The sequence below is a fragment of the Lontra canadensis genome, unplaced genomic scaffold, assembly GCF_010015895.1.
Source record: "Lontra canadensis isolate GAN:19392208 unplaced genomic scaffold, GSC_riverotter_1.0 scaffold1, whole genome shotgun sequence".
NCBI classification, from domain to species: Eukaryota; Metazoa; Chordata; class Mammalia; order Carnivora; family Mustelidae; genus Lontra; species Lontra canadensis.
Window position 1 is genome coordinate 27159598 of NW_022630995.1, and position 16664 is coordinate 27176261.

At 40.7% G+C, this 16664-nt stretch overlaps 1 protein-coding gene and 1 non-coding gene across 13 annotated transcripts in view; both read left to right on the forward strand.

Moving 5' to 3' along the window:
- FRYL (FRY like transcription coactivator) overlaps nt 1-16664 on the forward strand; it is a 260625-nt gene that overhangs the window by 238753 nt on the left and 5208 nt on the right. For all 12 annotated transcript variants that reach the window (XM_032852083.1, XM_032852119.1, XM_032852093.1 and 9 more), the window contains 5 exons: nt 3407-3657; nt 6543-6750; nt 8694-8843; nt 9910-10008; nt 15159-15227. In XM_032852083.1, coding sequence (XP_032707974.1) covers nt 3407-3657; nt 6543-6750; nt 8694-8843; nt 9910-10008; nt 15159-15227 — 777 coding nt within the window. The remainder of the gene's footprint in view (nt 1-3406; nt 3658-6542; nt 6751-8693; nt 8844-9909; nt 10009-15158; nt 15228-16664) is intronic.
- LOC116871819 lies at nt 10594-10697 on the forward strand. Its single transcript, XR_004383523.1, has one exon. It is a non-coding gene; the product is annotated as a U6 spliceosomal RNA (small nuclear RNA).

Genomic DNA, 16664 nt, shown 5'->3' on the forward strand with positions numbered 1-16664 from the left:
AGAGCTATAATCACAGTAAACTTTTGATAGAAATCACTCATTTATTGGAAACAAATTGGAAATTCACATATATTTCCGTATATATTGGAAACTTATTTCAGATGGGACAGCCGTTCATCCAACAGGACTGTATTTGATGGCTTCTTTCCAAGACACTATAAAGTTCCTGGTGACATTTTTTTTTTTTTCCCTAAAGGAAAAACATCTCACTTTACTAGGTTTATTTCCTTTATCAGTCGTGGGTTTCATTTTCGCCATAAGCTTTGTGACACAGATGAATGAGGATGAAGGAGATATTCATAAACATAGTATTTCATTAGTAACAGTTCTGTTGACTTTAAAATTATCACCAAAAGAATGGCTGTCCACGGGAGAACATTAGGTATTTTAGCCCAATGTGTTTTCCCGTCATGCCAAATAGTGACGGACGACCTCAAATTGCCTTTTTTTAAAAAAGTGTGAAACCACCAAGGTAATGAAACAAAACCATAATTCTGTTTTTTAAAGCAATTTCTTAAGAAGAGGAATTAATTTTAATAGGTGAAATACTTTATGAATTAAAAGGAACATCCATTCCTAGAACTGTTAGAGAGGGATTTTTTTCTCCCTTAAATTATGTTGCTATCAGGGAGATGAAACAGAACAGGCTACAGCATTTCGTGTCATGACAGAAGCTTTAGAGCCATTTGCTGCTTTCTTCTCTGTAATATGTACACATCACACTTTGAGCTGCTACGGGATTAAGTCCGTTCATTTGCATTTGTTAGAGAAACCTTCACAGATGAATTTCTTCTAGTATCTATAATAGCTTAGATACCAATTCATGGATGGCAGAAATTATTCCTTATAGGAAATGAATCTTTGAGTGTAATTGGGTTGGGGGGTGGTGTTTGCACATATACGCATCACTGTGTAGTAAGATAAAGTTCAAGAAAATTTGATTCTCGTAAGGCACATAACAACAGTGGAATCCATTCCATGAGCCCAAAAGCCTCTCTTCATGAAATCTAGGTGTTCCCAGGAAATTTCAGCATGTAGTATATGTTAATAATTACAGATAAAACATCTATTTTCTAATTATTATTCAATAATAAATGTCAACCCGATACAAGTATAAACTAATGAAAAGTGAGGACATTAAACTGAGAAGTTTGGTGGGTTATTGCAACCTGGTATATTCAAATTGGTATAGATGGAAAGACTCATGCTAATAAAATCTCTAGGTGTAGAAATATCTCTAGCACTGTCACAGAAACTCTCTTTCCAGATAACTAATGCTTACCGCTTTAATGGCCAAATCAAAATTTCAGATGCAAACAGTGTATTGAACTTTTTAGAGTGATTGAAGTTTGTGGAATGATTCAGGAATGATGGTCCCATATTATTTAGAAAGTGCTATTCTGTGCAGAGTCAGAATTTCTCCTTTCCCTGCCTCACCAACCTCAGGCCAGTGTTCCCGTAATATCCTTCATGTCTTCCTGCCACACTTCTGTGCCATTCCTGTCTTCTAAGTCCTCTTCCCTGAAATGCTGCCTTGGTCCACTTGGGCTGCTTTTACAAAATAATGAGAAACCAGGTAGCTTATCAACAATGGATATTTACTTCTCACAGTTCTAGAGGCCAAGGAGTCCAAGATCAAGGTGCCGGCAGATTCATTGTGTTGGGGGAGCCTCTCTTCCTGGTAGCTCTTCTTGCTGTGTCCTCCCTAGCTGGCTCTCTGGCCTCTTCTTGTAAGGGCACTCATCGCATTCCTGAAAACCTAATCACTGTCCAAAGGTCCCATCTCCTGGTACACCACACTGGGGGTGAGAGTTTCAACGTAGGCATTTTGAGGAGATAAAAATATTCAGCCCATGACAGTATCACTAACCCATCTTTGTCATACCCCATCACATGGTATTTCCTCCAAGGAGACTAGTCTCCATGCCTTAACCAGATGTGACCTCTCCCTTTTTTGAGTACCAGTAGTCCTCTGTATATTGTTTGTAATATTTACCTAACAACTCTAGATGACTACTATTCGCATATTAGATTAACCCCATTATTAGGTTGTAAGCTGATTGGAGATAGTTACTGATTTATCCCAGAGCACCCAGCCCAGAATCTGGTCAAAATCCTTCATTCATTTTATGATATAGATGAATTTTACACACGTATAAACTGTGGCCCAGACTGGTCTAAGGTCAGGGGCTGTCTCCCTTACTTTTCATGTTTTGGGAGAAAAATTGTACTTTGAACCAAGAAGAAAAGAAACGACTGCACAACTAATTAGTAAGTTAGGACTAAGCACCCTTGAAAAGGAGCTGATCTTTACTCCTAAAACTGAGACCACAGTGCTTATTTTCAAACTGATTAAACTAACATCCGTGCACATTAAAATTAGTGTTGACCCCGGAATGGGAGAAGACATTTGCAAATGACCAATCTGATAAAGGGTTAATATCCAAAATCTATAAAGAACTTACAACTCAACACCCAAAAATAAGTAATCCAGTTAAGAAATGGGCAGAAAACATGAACAGACATTTTTCCAAAGAAGACACACAAATGGCTAACAGACACATGAAAAGATGCTCAACGTCACTCATCATCAGGGAAATACAGATCAAAACCACACCTGTCAGAATGGCTAGAACTAACAACCCAAGAAACAACAGATGTTGGTGAGGATGAGGAAAAAGGGGAACCCTCTTGCCCTGTTGATGGGAATGCAAGCTGGTGCAGCCACTCTGGAGAACAGTATGGCAGTACCTCAAAAAGTAGAACTTACCCTGTGGCCCTGCAATTGCACCACTGGGTGTTTACCCAAAAGATACAAAAATACAGATTCACAGAGGTACATGTACCCCAATGTGTATAGCAGCATTATCAACAATAGCCAAACTGTGGAGAGAGTCCAAATGCCCACTGAGTGATGAATGGATAAAGAAGATGTGGTAGCTATATACAATGGAATGCCAGTCAGCCCTCTGAAAGAATGAACTTTTGCCATTTGCTAGGATGTGGATGGAGCTGGAGTGTATTTTGCTAAGCGAAATAAGTCAGAAAGACAAATACAGGATTTCACTCATATGTGGAATTTAAGAAACAAAACAGAGTAACATAGGGGAAGGGGGAGAAGAGGGAAGCAAATTATAAGAGACCCAACTACAGAGAACAAACTGAGGTTTGATGGAGGGAGGTGGGCGGGATGTTGGGCTAAATGGGTAATGGGGATGAAGGCGGGCACTTGTTATGATGAGCACTGGGTGTTGTATGTAAGTGGTGAGAGCACCAAATTCTACACCTGAAGCCCATTTTACCATATATGTTAACTAACTAGAATTTAAACCAAAAGTTGAAATTAAAAAAATTAAAAATTTTTTCTTATGTTTTTAAACTTGATAAAAATATGATTGTTTTACAGGATACAAGTTCAGTATTAAAGGAGGAACAGGTGATTACAACGTTTGAAGATGAAGGTTCATACATAATTCAAGAACAGCAGGATTCTCTTGTGTGTCGGGGGATTCTGGACTTAGAAGACGCTGACATGCCAGAGCCCCTCGCTCCTGAAAGCTACCCTGAGTCCATCTGTGAGGAAGATGTTACCTTGGCTTTGAAGGAACTGGATGAACGATGTGAAGAGGAAGAAGCTGATTTCTCTGGACTGTCTAGGTGAGACTGTACTGTCACAAACACTGGAATGAGGGGGTATGTCCTCTCTGAGCCCCTCCCAAGTATGGTTCTCTCTTCCAGTTCACTTAACTTTTGTTTCTGTGTTTTAGCCTGTAATCATACCACCTTCACTGTAAAAGATAAAATGACTGTGATGGATTTATTTTCTGTAACTAACCTTTAATTTGCTTAAAGAGAAGCAAAGCGTAGCGAGCAACATTCTACACCAAATTCCTCTTTTGGCAAAATGCCAAATGGCCAGTTGTTAAGATCAGTATTGCATCATGGCCAGAGCCAGGTGTCAAAATCATGGGACAAACTTGTGATACCAAAATAAATCTGAAATATATCCAAAAAATTATTTTACAGTTTCCTCATCAGTGGTCATGGTTGTAAAGTTTGACCTTTATAATGGGCAGAAGTGATCGTTTCTTGGTACTGTCAGATGTTAGATGACTTCTTTTAAAATGTTCATGTTCCATACATTCAAAATATATTATCAAAAGTACCAAGAATTCCAAAGAGGGCATTTTCTTCACTCATGGGCTATCAAAACTGAATTATCATTATTGCATATAATTCTTAGAAGAAATCTTGGCTGTTACGAAATGTGTAAACCAAACTGTTCTATAATAATCTAGAATTATGACATTAGTCATAATAGTAGATATAGTCATAATAATAACATAATATATAATAATAGTCATAATAAATAGATATTATTATCTATTTTTCTTTTACTTAAGTTTTATAAATATTTGTTGCTCAAAATCATGTTCTTTATAAAGGTGTCTAGTTTAATGCACTGTCCGTGTATCTACTTCCCCATTCATTAATTTCAAGATCTTTGATAGTTATTTTTAAACAAATATTAATATTTAGTAGTCATCAAATATTTCAGAGTTTCACTCTTACAATAAAAACCATTCATTTGTATTTCAAGTGATAATAGAAGGGTTTGTGTGTGTAAAAATTAGCACTATACCCAGTGGGGGGCTTGAACTCACAACCCTGAGATCAAGAGTTGCGTGCTCCTCCAACTTAGCGGGCCAGGTACCCCTTCCGGTAATAATAGAGTTTTAACATACACAGCACAGAAGAAGGTTTTTACTCTTCAATATACCTAGAATATTCTCCTGTATTTGAAAGTCTACATTCAGATATTAACCACCACAGTGATAAACCGTATTCACGTTACCGATTTGGACAGCAGTAACCTGCAGTCACTCATTCATTCATCATACACAAAGGCAGAGATGCCAGAAGTGATGTGGAGGTAGATATTCAACTATTGGGCTTTCTAAAAGGTTGAAGCCAAATGATGGACTTTGGCCAAATACCAAAGATGAAATCGAGTAGTGTACCCCTACTAATACAGAGGGATAGCCATCCGGGTTTACAAGAAATACATTTTGCTAAGATCAGTCACCATAGTGACATTGTAAAAATATACTTTCTTGAGGTATGGCTTAAAGTTTTCACTTCAGATGTCTGCTTTATTTTTATTTTTTCCTCCATCTTTACTCAAATCCCTCCCTTCCATATGAATTGCTCCATAATTTCTATAAAGCCTTATAGAGCTACTTTGTCGTGTGAAGCTCGCAATTTTAAGACCTTGGATAAAACATTTCTTTATGGAGTTTCTGACTCAAACACCTCTTCAGCCTTAAGACCCAGGGTCACACATTTCGTTACAGAATATCCAACCCAAACATACCTTCATCTCTTTTCATTGTTCCATTGTTGTCTGTATTATCTGACTGGTGGGATTATAAATTCCTCAAAAGGAATGGCCTGGTCTAATTTTTCTTTGAATCCACAATCTGTTACACACCACAAGGCGTAAAATATATACTCATGAAGTAGCTGAGCTGCCAATATGTGTCGAGGCTTAAAACCTTGGGTTTGGACCCGTAGTCCTGGGTTGAAATTCTGACTGTGTCATTTCCCACCCAATAACCTAGGCATAATACTAAATTTCACTGAACTTTTTGTTTCATCATGGTAAAACTGAGGTCATACAGGGCACCTACGTGGCTCAGTCGTTAAGTGTCCGCCTTCGGCTCAGGTCATGATCCCAGGGTCCTGGGATCGAGCCCCCATCAGACTCCAAGCTTGTCAGGAAGCCTGCTTCTCCCTCACCCACTCCCCTTGCTTGTGTTTCCTTTCTCACTGGGTCTCTGTCAAATACATAAATAAAATCTTAAAAAAACAACAACTGAGGTAATAAGAGCCCAACCCTCAGAGTTGCTGTGAAGATAGACTCACACAGTCCTTAAAGCAGCTAAGCTAGCCCCTGACCCAAAGTCAATACCAGAACGCTTTACATGTTGTCATCACCAGTTCGGACCTGTTCAATTAAAGGCCTCCAAGATTGATCATTAAAAATGAAGGCATTCTATACGGCGTTATTCACAGAAGTTGCTGGAAATTACTGCAGAGCACTGGCATATTATAGAGCTTGGCTTGTTTTAAGGTGGTTGCTTGAAAGTAAATTTCTAATTCCAAAGATGCTTAGGAGAAGGAACACGGAAACCTGTTTCCTTGTACTTTCTTACAAAGTTTAAGTTGTGTACTTTTTTTTTTTTAAGATTTTATTTATTTATTTGACAGAGACAGAGATCACAAGTAGGCAGAGCAGCAGGCAGAGAGAGAGGAGGAAGCAGGCTCCCTACCTAGCAGAGAGCCCAATGCGGGGCTCGATCCCAGGACCCCGGGATCATGACCTGAGCCGAAGGCAGAGGCCCTAACCTACTGAGCCACCCAGGTGCCCCTGTTGTGCACTTTCTAAATCAATGTGTAAATTTTAATAAAAGCAATCTATGTTGGATGACTCAAACTATTTTAGGATAGTATTATGATTACTTTGATATTTGCATTCACAGTCAAGATGAAGACGAGCAAGATGGCTTCCCGGAAGTCCAGACATCCCATCTACCATCACCGTTTCTTTCTGCCATAATTGCTGCTTTTCAGCCGGTGGCGTGTGATGATGAGGAAGAAGCCTGGCGTTGCCATGTCAACCAGATGCTGTCTGACACCGACGGGTCCTGTGCCGTGTTCACTTTTCACGTGTTCTCCAGGCTGTTTCAGGTCCGGCAGGTTTAAAGTTTTCTGAATTTATATTAACAGTTACCCAATAAAGTTATGGGTTTTTTTTTTTTTAATCTAAAATCAGTACCTCAAATTCTATTTTCTTTCATTTTTTTATCCAAATTCCATTCTATTTTTATTTTTCTTAATGTCTCAAATTTTCATCTTCCCACTGCTATTTTTTTTTTAAGATTTTATTTATTTATTTGACAGACAGAGATCAAAAGTAGGTGAGAGGCAGGCAGAGAGAGAGAGAGAGAGGAAGAAGCAGGCTCAGTGCTGAGCTGAGAGCCCGATTCAGGGCTTGATCCCAGGACCCTGGGATCATGACCTGAGCCGAAGGCAGAGGCTTTAACCCACTGAGCCACCCAGGTGCCCTCCCACTGCTATTCTTTAAAAAAAAATTCCCCTCCCCCCGACCAGAGCTCCCGGTGGCGTAGTCTGTTGAGCGACCAGCTCTTGGTTTCGGCTCAGGTTGTGATCTCAGGGTCATGAGAATGAGCCCTGCATTGGACTCCCCGCTCAGAGCTGGGTCTGCTTGGGTTTCTATCTCTTTCTCCCTCTCCTTTACCCCTCCCCCCCAAAAAATAAATATTTAGAAAAAAAATTTTCCCCAAAGATAGTGATATTACTTAAATTTGTATTGTGACACTGTAGGACTGCCGATTATTGATACAACTAGTACAGATATCTCCCCTCAGGCAACTAAAATAAAACTTGAAAGTGATAAAAACTGATAAATTTTCTGCGGTAAGGTGGGCACTATCCAGGATGTCATAAAAAATAATAAGAAGCATGGTCCCTGCCTTCAAGGGGTTTGCAGTCACTAGCATAAAACAGCTTATAATTAAGTACTCAGTTAATTGGCTGTGTCTCCGCACACCTTAAAAATTTTAGCTAAGATTGCTTCCAAGTGTAGGAATAATAACATGAGCTCACCTGTATCGAGCGCTCACTGCACGCCTGGCATTGCGCTTAAACGATTTACATTATTTAATCCCTAGACCAGATCTACCTATGAGATGTAGACGTATTTCTGGCTTTCTGTAGCCAGGGGAACTAAGGCACCGAGAAATGCCAGCTCAGTCATTACGCTCCCGCTTTTCCCCTTGACCCCAGCGAATGCTGCCCATCTTGGAAGACCGAGCTAAGTTACATACTCTCAGTGGAGCTTTTTCAGCCACTCCAGCCTCCAGTCTCTCCCTCCTGGGCGTTATTTAGTGCTCATGAAATTATCCTGTCCTTTTGAACCGCTACTTGGTTTCCTATTTATGTGTATTTTTTCTTCCCAATGATACTCTGTTTCCTGATGCCTGAGATTGTAGCTTCTGACTTTATTATTGTTAAAGCAGAATGATACCTGTGGATACACATTAACTATTCGTATCATTACACCAGTGAAAATGTAGTCTGAGTCACTGAGCACTCATTATGGGTAAGGCACGATCTATTTTATGTTAATGAGTATTCTTGAGTTTTGAGAAGATCGTACCTTCAATGCATCTTTAGGACTTTTAATTAAATCAGATGGATCCCATAGCCAAGCACAGTAAACTGCATTTACTAAAGGTTTCTTTCAACTAAAACTTTAGAAGAGCTAATTCTTCAGACATGTAAGGACTTTATTTCCAGTGAAGTGCAGCCTGTATTCCTTCTCTCTCTCCTAATGAAAAAAATCTCAGGAATGGGGAGATGAATGGCATGGATCATTGCTTTCTTTTTTCAGTAGTAATGATTTTGTAAATTTTGATCATTTTGTGAAATTAACATTTCCTAATGAGCCTAAACACATGAATTTACAGACCAGTTATTAGAATTCTATGTATCACTACAGTAATAATTTTTAAAATAAAATTTGCCCTAACTATAAATTACGCTTCTTAAAGATGAAAAAAAGGCCTTCTTAGGAAACATTAAAATGTTTTTAATGTTTTTCTCCATAGGCAATTCAAAGAAAGTTTGGAGACATAACTAATGAGGCAGTTAGCTTTCTTGGTGAGAGCCTGCAGCGCATCGGTGCCAAGTTTAAAAGTTCGCTGGAAGTGATGATGATGTGTTCAGAATGCCCAACAGTCTTTGTGGATGCTGAAACAGTAAGTTTTTATATAAAGGCTTATTATAAAGACTAAATGTGAATGGCACCAATCAGTAAATGGTCTTTTTTTTTTAAAGACAATTGAGAATTTTGAAGTGTAAAGGTTTATATTTTCAGCTTGACTAAAACTATCTAGCAAAATGTAATTCTAGCATATTATAGGCAGTGACTGTCCTCACCCTTCACAGAGTCCCAGATGGGGAAGCTGGAGAGCCCTACTCTAGACATGGCTACTCCTTTTCCAATTCTTGAGTAAAAGTGGGTAGGAGAGGGCTAGACCTACCCCCGTGAAGAACCCAGAGCTCAGTCCTCCCATTTTGTTTGCAAACATACTCAGAGATTATGTATCAAGATATTTAGAGAGGGGCGCCTGGATGGCTCAGTCGGTTAAGTGTCTGACTCTTAATTTCCGCTCAGGTCATGATCTCCCAGGGTGGTGAGACCAAACCCCACATTGGGCGCCACGCTGGACATGAGCCTGCTTAAGATTCTCCCTCTCTCTTTAAAAAAAAAAAGGAAAAGAAAAAGATATTTAGAGAATTAAGGTTTAAGAAGCTTCAAGGGTGTTACCTTTAAGATATACACTAGTCTGGCTTGCCATTTCTCACCTGAGGCAGTTCTGGAAAGCATTTGTAGCCATGCTTGTCCTTGCTGGCATCCCTGAAATCCCACGGCATTCATACTGTGTTTCAGTAAAGGGTCAGCCCTTAGTATGGGACAGAATGCAGTAAAGGGACATTGGCACTAAGTTGGGCCAAAAACCAACTAACAGAAATTCCATGGCCCAAAAGTTACCAGTCTCATGACCGTGATCAGAAATGATAACCTGGGGGTGCCTGGGCAGCTCAGTCGGTTGGGCATCTATGTGCCTTTGGCTCCAGGTCATGATCCCAGGGTCCTGGGATCGAGCCCCGCATCCGGCTCCCTGCTCAGCGGGGAGTCTGCTTCTCCCTCTCCTCCCTGCTTGTGTTCTCTCCCTCACTATCTGTCTCTCTCAAATAATAAATAAAATCTGAAAAAAAGAGAAGAAATGATAACCTGGCTCACTGTTTCTGATTCAACAGCTGATGTCATGCGGTTTGCTGGAAACACTCAAGTTCAGTGTTTTGGAGTTGCAGGAACACCTGGATACATACAATGTTAAGAGAGAAGCAGCTGAGCAGGTCAGTCTCGCTTCACCACGTGAAAAAGTAGCTCGCTTTTGACAATAGAAATGTTAACTTGGCAGCTGAACAGCCAAGCTAGAAAAGGGGACTTGCCTCAGGGTTTTACTGAGAGACGTGGGGCCTCCCTCTGAACTCTCTGTCCGGTGAATTCCCATCGTTGGCTTTTAGAAATCAGCCCTCTAAGAGCTTAAGAACACCCCGGAACACTATCCACAGGGCAAGTGGGGAGATAAAAGCATTAGTTCTCCGAGAAGGCACTGTGCTGTTATGATGCAGAAAACGTGTCACCTGTGACAAAGCTGGCATCTTTTTCCCGCGACCTGTATGCGGGCAAGCAGCGGGAGAAGGAGACGTGTAGTAGATTATAGACAGCACTTGCAAAGAAGTGTTTCTTCCGCTCCCATCAGGCACTGCAAAACAACACTAGTCCTGTTCCCAGAGAGGAAAGGTTTTTTAGTTAGCAGGGGCAAGAAAACTGAAAAGTGTTTATTTCCTCCTTTTCACACAAACTATATGTAGGAGACGTTTTTTTCCTAGAATAGATAGATCTTTCATTAATTAGTATCAAGTATGTGCCGTGGAGGGCTCACTTCGACAGCTCATATACTAAAATTGGAACAGTCCCAAGATTAGTTTAGTCCTTGCGCAAGGATGACACGCAGATTCGTCAGGTGGTCCGTATTTTGGGGGGTGGGGGGGATATTACTCAGCCATAAAAAAAAAATGAAATCCTGTCATTGCAACGACATGGGTGGACCCAGAGGGTTTTATGCTGGGGGAGATCAGTCAGTCAGAGAAAGACAGGTATCACAGGATCTCACCCACAAGTGGAATTTAAGAAACAAAACAAATGAGCATAGGGGAAGAGAGAGAGGGGGCAAACCAAGTCATAGACTCTTAATTATAGAGAAAAACTGAGGGTTGCTGGGTGGGGGGTGGGCGGGGGATGGGGTAAATGGGTGATGGGGATTGAGGAGGGCACTCGTGATGAGCGCTGGGAGTCGGAAGTGATGAATCACTGAATTCTACACCTGAAACTAGTTTTTGAAAGAAATTTTAATTAAAAATATGTATCTATCACATAAAGGCCTATGAAAAGTATAAAACCTGGCTCTTGTTCCCTTAATATACTAGGCGAGACTATAAAGCACAAACACTATATATGAATAATTAGTAACAGAAGTGAAGGGTCAATGTATAAATAAAAGTACTGGCAGTGAAAGAGACTTCACAGCACTGTGCAGGTCTAACGGACCGATGCTATACACCGTGATTTCCGAAGCAAGGTCACTTTGGGCCATTAGGAAAACTTCATGAAATAGAGATCAACCTTAGGCCTGGATGGACGGTAATTTTAGATTGTGAGATTCTTTCAGGGAAAGAATATGTTATGAGAACATACTAATATTAAGGCTTTCTCCCCTTATAAGGGAGGAGGGAATCTTACATTTGGACTGACAGAGTAATGATAGATGGGTAAAGAGGGAAGAGTTTTTGACGTTGGGAAACTATCGGGCAAGATCTGGTCATCTTACAAATACAGTAGTCCCCCTTATCTGTGGGGGGTACATTCCAAGAGCCCCAGTGGATGCCTGTAACCATAGAAAGTCCCAGAACCCTATTTCTACTGTGTTTTTCCTGTACATGATGAAGTTTATAAGTAGGCTCCGTAAAAGATTAACAACAATAATAATGGACTGTAAGAGAGGCTGTGTGAAGGTGGTCTCTTTTTCCCTCAAGATACATTATTATATGGGACTCACCCTTCCCGTGACGACGTGAGATGATTAGTGCCTTCAGGGTGAGATGGAGAGGTGAATGATGGAGGCTCTGTGACGTAGCGTGAGGTGACCATTGACCTTCCAGCGATAGGTCGGAGAAGGATCACTGCTTCCAGGCTGCCATTGACTTTGGGGGACTGAAACCACCCTGCCATGTATATGCTTATGCTTGTCTTTTGTGTACTTAGGATCGCATATCTGTTGAGTGTCTACGGAGAATTGCTGGGTCATGGGGTAGAACATATGTCCCCCTTTATTAGATTCTGCCATGCGCTTTCCTAAAAGATGCTCCGTCAGTTTATAATCCCTGCAGAAGTGTGGACAAGAGCTACTGTTGCTTCATATCTTCACCACCACTTGGTATTTCCAGCTTTTAAAATTTTAGTCATGCCGGTGGGTGTGCATGACTTTTTATGGTATTATTGTGTATTTCCCCTGAGCACCTACTCAAATAGGTATTTCCATTTAGGCATTTTTTGAACTGTGCCTTCAAGTATCTTGTCCATTTTTGGAAATAGGTTATTTATGGCTTTCTTACTGATTTCGAGGAGTTTATTCTAAACACAAGCCTTTTACTGGATGTATTATAAATTTTTTCCCTTCTCTGTGGCTAGCATTTTCACTATTAATAGCATCCTTTGATGAACACAAGTGTTCAGTTTTAATTAAGTCCAAGTTATCCGTCTCTTTTCCGTTATGGTTAGTGCCTTTTGTGTCTTCAGAAATGTTTGCCTACCATAGAAGCTGTGATAGATTGCTACTATTGCTGTCTATAATCATGCCTGTGTCCACAGCCTTTTAGAACTTGGCTAGATGGAGGCTAGTTTGCCACCTCTGAAGTCTGAGATATCCTTGCCTTTTTCTGACCAATCACCCAGGCGCCCCCTCCCCCATCTGTTCTTTGTTACCTTTTCTTGCTCCTCTCTTGTCTTGGAACCAAGTTTTTCTTGTTGCTCAGGGTTTTTTCCCCCTCTAATAGTTTTTACCATTACAGTATTATGATTAAAACGTTCTTCCATTATTCCTTGAGTCTCCTGAGGGTCATGAGTGAAAGCCTGGGGTGTGCATCCGGACCCCCGCCATCCTGGCCACTAATGACCAGTTCTTCTTTTCAACACGAGGAGACCAGAAATCTCTGCTTGGATTTTTAGCCTCCCAGATGCTGCTGCTTGGTTTTCTAGCCTTGCCTCCCGCACGCGTTAGACGTTAGAGCAGCAGCGTCCCAAGGGAAGCTGCACACAGTTGGGCCCCTTCTCTGCAGTCCCCTTTCCTCCAGCATCCTGGACCTCAGAACTTCCCTACCTTTGATGACCCTGTTTTCCCAGCTCAGTGAGACCGTGGGCCACACACCCACGCTATCTGTTCAGCCTCTGCCTGAGGAATAAGCAAAGCTTTGAGTAAGCAGATCCCCTGCAGTAAACACTGGAATCTCCACCGGGCTCCCTTTCAGGGCTTTGGTCTAACTCCCTCAGTCCTGGTGGACGGGATTCTGCTTCTGTGGTTGTCCTCGGAGGACTGGCCTTATACAACCTACTCCATCACACCCAGCAGCCGAACCTCTCCGTTGTCTTAACCTTCACTTGAGCCTTGAGTAAAGAAACAGTAATGGCAGGGAGACTGACTGGATATGAACTGAAGACATTGTGTACACAGACTACTGTGTCTGGTCCACACTGGCTGGAATCACGTGGGCCTGTACTGTCCAGGCCAGTGTGCAGCCATGGGACTGTAGCCTCGGGACAGGTCTTTTAACGTAGTGGAAAAAAAAAAAAAAATTAAAGCTCCCAAAATGCTACATCACTGGGCATACAGTAGAAAAAATCATATTTTCTAAGAATGGGACATTAAATAATCAATTACTGTTTTTTCTAATTTATTAGTAAACGTGAACAAATTGGACTAGATTAGTGAGGATGATTAAGTATGGATGCATTTTAACATTCTGTATGAATAAATACTGACACATTCTACAGTAGATTTCAGCCGAATGTTCTCGACATTAAGAAGTCTGCTGGATCGCTTCTGACAGTGGCTGCTGGCAGCTGTATCTCACTAGGAAAGCTTAACATGTTTCCTCAGAGATGCTGTCAAGCCAAAGCCTAAGGGCCTGTGCAGTCTGAGGGACTAGAATTAAAGCAACATAAGGTCAAAGAACTGTTTTGAAATAACTGAGAGGTCTAATTTTCATTCTCTGCGTGTAGAACAGTCAGCTACAGTTGAGCGTTTTAAATGCCTGGTAGTACTGAGACATTTCAGAGTGCATCCTTAACGTAGTGAGTAGTTTCTCTCAAAGTCTTAATTTCTTATAGATATATTAGTTGTATGCTTAATCTAGCACTTATGTAAAGAACCAGACATTAAGAATATCGAACTGCCGGGGCACCTGGGTGGCTCAATGGATTATAAGCCTCTGCCAGGTCATGATCTCAGGGTCCTGGGATCAAGCCCCGCATCGGGCTCTCCGCTCAGCGGGGAGCCTGCTCCTTTCCTCTCTCTCTCTGCCTGCCTCTCTGCCTACTTGTGATCTCTGTCAAATAAATAAAATCTTAAAAAAAAAAAAAAAAAAGAATATCGAACTGTCAAAACCCAGGGCTTCACTTGGAGGCTCTCAGCTTTTACTTCAGCTCAGACATTCCACGAGACCCACACTTTTCCCCCACTAAACTACAATATTTTTATGTTATTTTTATTTGACCAAGGAAAGGATACCTTAAATAAATCCCCAACTTTAGGAAAAGCCCGTGGATGAGGGGGGAAAAACCACATGTGGCTTCTGGATCCAATATGCTTCAGAGATAACATGTTTGTCATTCATTAAAGTCCAAAAGGAAGAAAAGCGAAAAGAAGTAAAAACGAGATTTAAAATGGATTTTGGTTTCTGTTTCACTAATTAAAACGGACACCAGTCTTCTGAGAATTACACTTCTGATAAGCAAACCGACCTGCTTAATTTGAAGTTGCTTTTATTAAATTGTGCCTCTGGAGGGAAGCACGTCTTTTATTGCCCCATCTTACGTTAGACACAGGTCAGGTATAGGTTGAGAAGATTTCTAATAAAATCTGCAAAATGAAGGCTGCTGTTTACTGACTGAAAAGGAGCGCCAGGCGTCCCTGGAAGAGAAGATGCTTTATTGCATTTCTGTGAGCGAAGCCTGAGTGTGTGTGTCTGCTTGTACTTAACAGCACTGTCCTGCTCTGGGCCACTGTGCATAATCAGGCTCAAGCGGAGACTGAAGGATCTGTCTATAACCAATCCCAGAACTTCAAGTTCACTTGTAAAGTGATTTTTATACACACAGGCTGTTTTATTATCAGTTTCATGGTGCACTGTACAATCACTATGTTAAAATTTACTTATTTCTTTAGTGGTTAGACAACTGTAAGAGGACATTTGGTGCCAAAGAAGACCTATACAGGATAAACACAGAAGCCCAGGTAAGTCTTCTCTCCTTAGTTTTGCTGTATTTCTAGATCAGGTAAAATGAAGTGTGTGTGCACGGAGGTCCCTGCTTGATAATCCTAGAATTAAAATTTATAACACTTTTCATTTTTGTTATCAGAACCATCTTGGTCAAAGTTGGGTTCAATGAGATATTGGCTTAGTAATGAAAAATGCACTTTAATAAAAATGAACCACCAGCTTGGGACTGCAGCTTAATAACATTCAGCAGATAAGCTTGATGGGTATCTGGGCAGTCCAGGTTAGACCGTACTTGCTGCATCTGCCTCTTCAAAAAATGTTTGCTCTGCATTAGTATTCTGCAGATCAATTGGTCGGGAAAGCAAACCTGAGAGTAACGTTATATACATTCATGGTGGCCTTTCTAAAGGTGAAATTCTGAGATTGGATAAATTATAACTTTTGTATAGCATGTAAGTAAAAGTAAAATATTTTCTTCAAGTACATATATATAACACATTACGTTAAATGAGGATAAATTAGGCCCTACAAATTATTCTAATAGGAATATAGCATCCTATGGGGAAAACGCAATCATCAGTTAAAATTAACAACGTCTGCATTGACGTCAGAATTCCAGGCTTTTTCAGCATTGGTTACGCTGTTATGCATTTCTTGTCACTGTAAAAGCTATTGTACTATTATAACATGAAGTTTTTTAAAAAAACTGAAATGTTGAGAAAATAACAGTATGCATTTCACATTCAGTATCTCTGTCCTTACAACTGTGTCGCATAGATGCTGTTATTATCCCCATTTTGCAGATGAGGAAGCTGAGGCTCAGAGAAGTCAAAGTATCTAAAATCAGTAAGAAAAGAGTTAAGAGGGGTGCCTGGGTGACTCAGTGGGTTAAAGCCTCTGCCTTCGGATCAGGTCATGATCCCACTGTTCTGGGATCGAGCCCCGCATCATGCTCTCTGCTCTGCAGGGAGCCTGCTTCCACCTCTCTCTCTCTCTCTCTGCCTGCCTCTCTGCCTACTTGTGATCTCTGCCTGTCAAGTAAATAAGTAAAATCTTTTTAAAAAAAGAGAGAGAGAATTAAGATTTAATCTAGGCGGGCTGACTCCTAATCCTGCGCTGTGTTACAAGGAAATAGTGAGATGACCTGTGTAAAGAAAGAAACATGGGAAAATGAGGAATTAACTCTAAACGAGAATTGGAGCCTTTGGTTTTATCTTCACCACTGTTTAACTGCATGGCTTGAGATGTAACATAAACTCCTTTTTTCCTACATAAGTTAGATGATTAGACGAAGTGATTTCTTACATTTCTCTGCCTTGAAGAAAATGAGTTCCATCTGCAAGAGTCTAAGTCAGTTAATATAGCTCAAGGCTTTCGACTAAGTGAAAACGGAAAACTGTACATTTTAGAATTTCATTTATATCTTCTCTCTCCTTTTACATTCAGCTCCT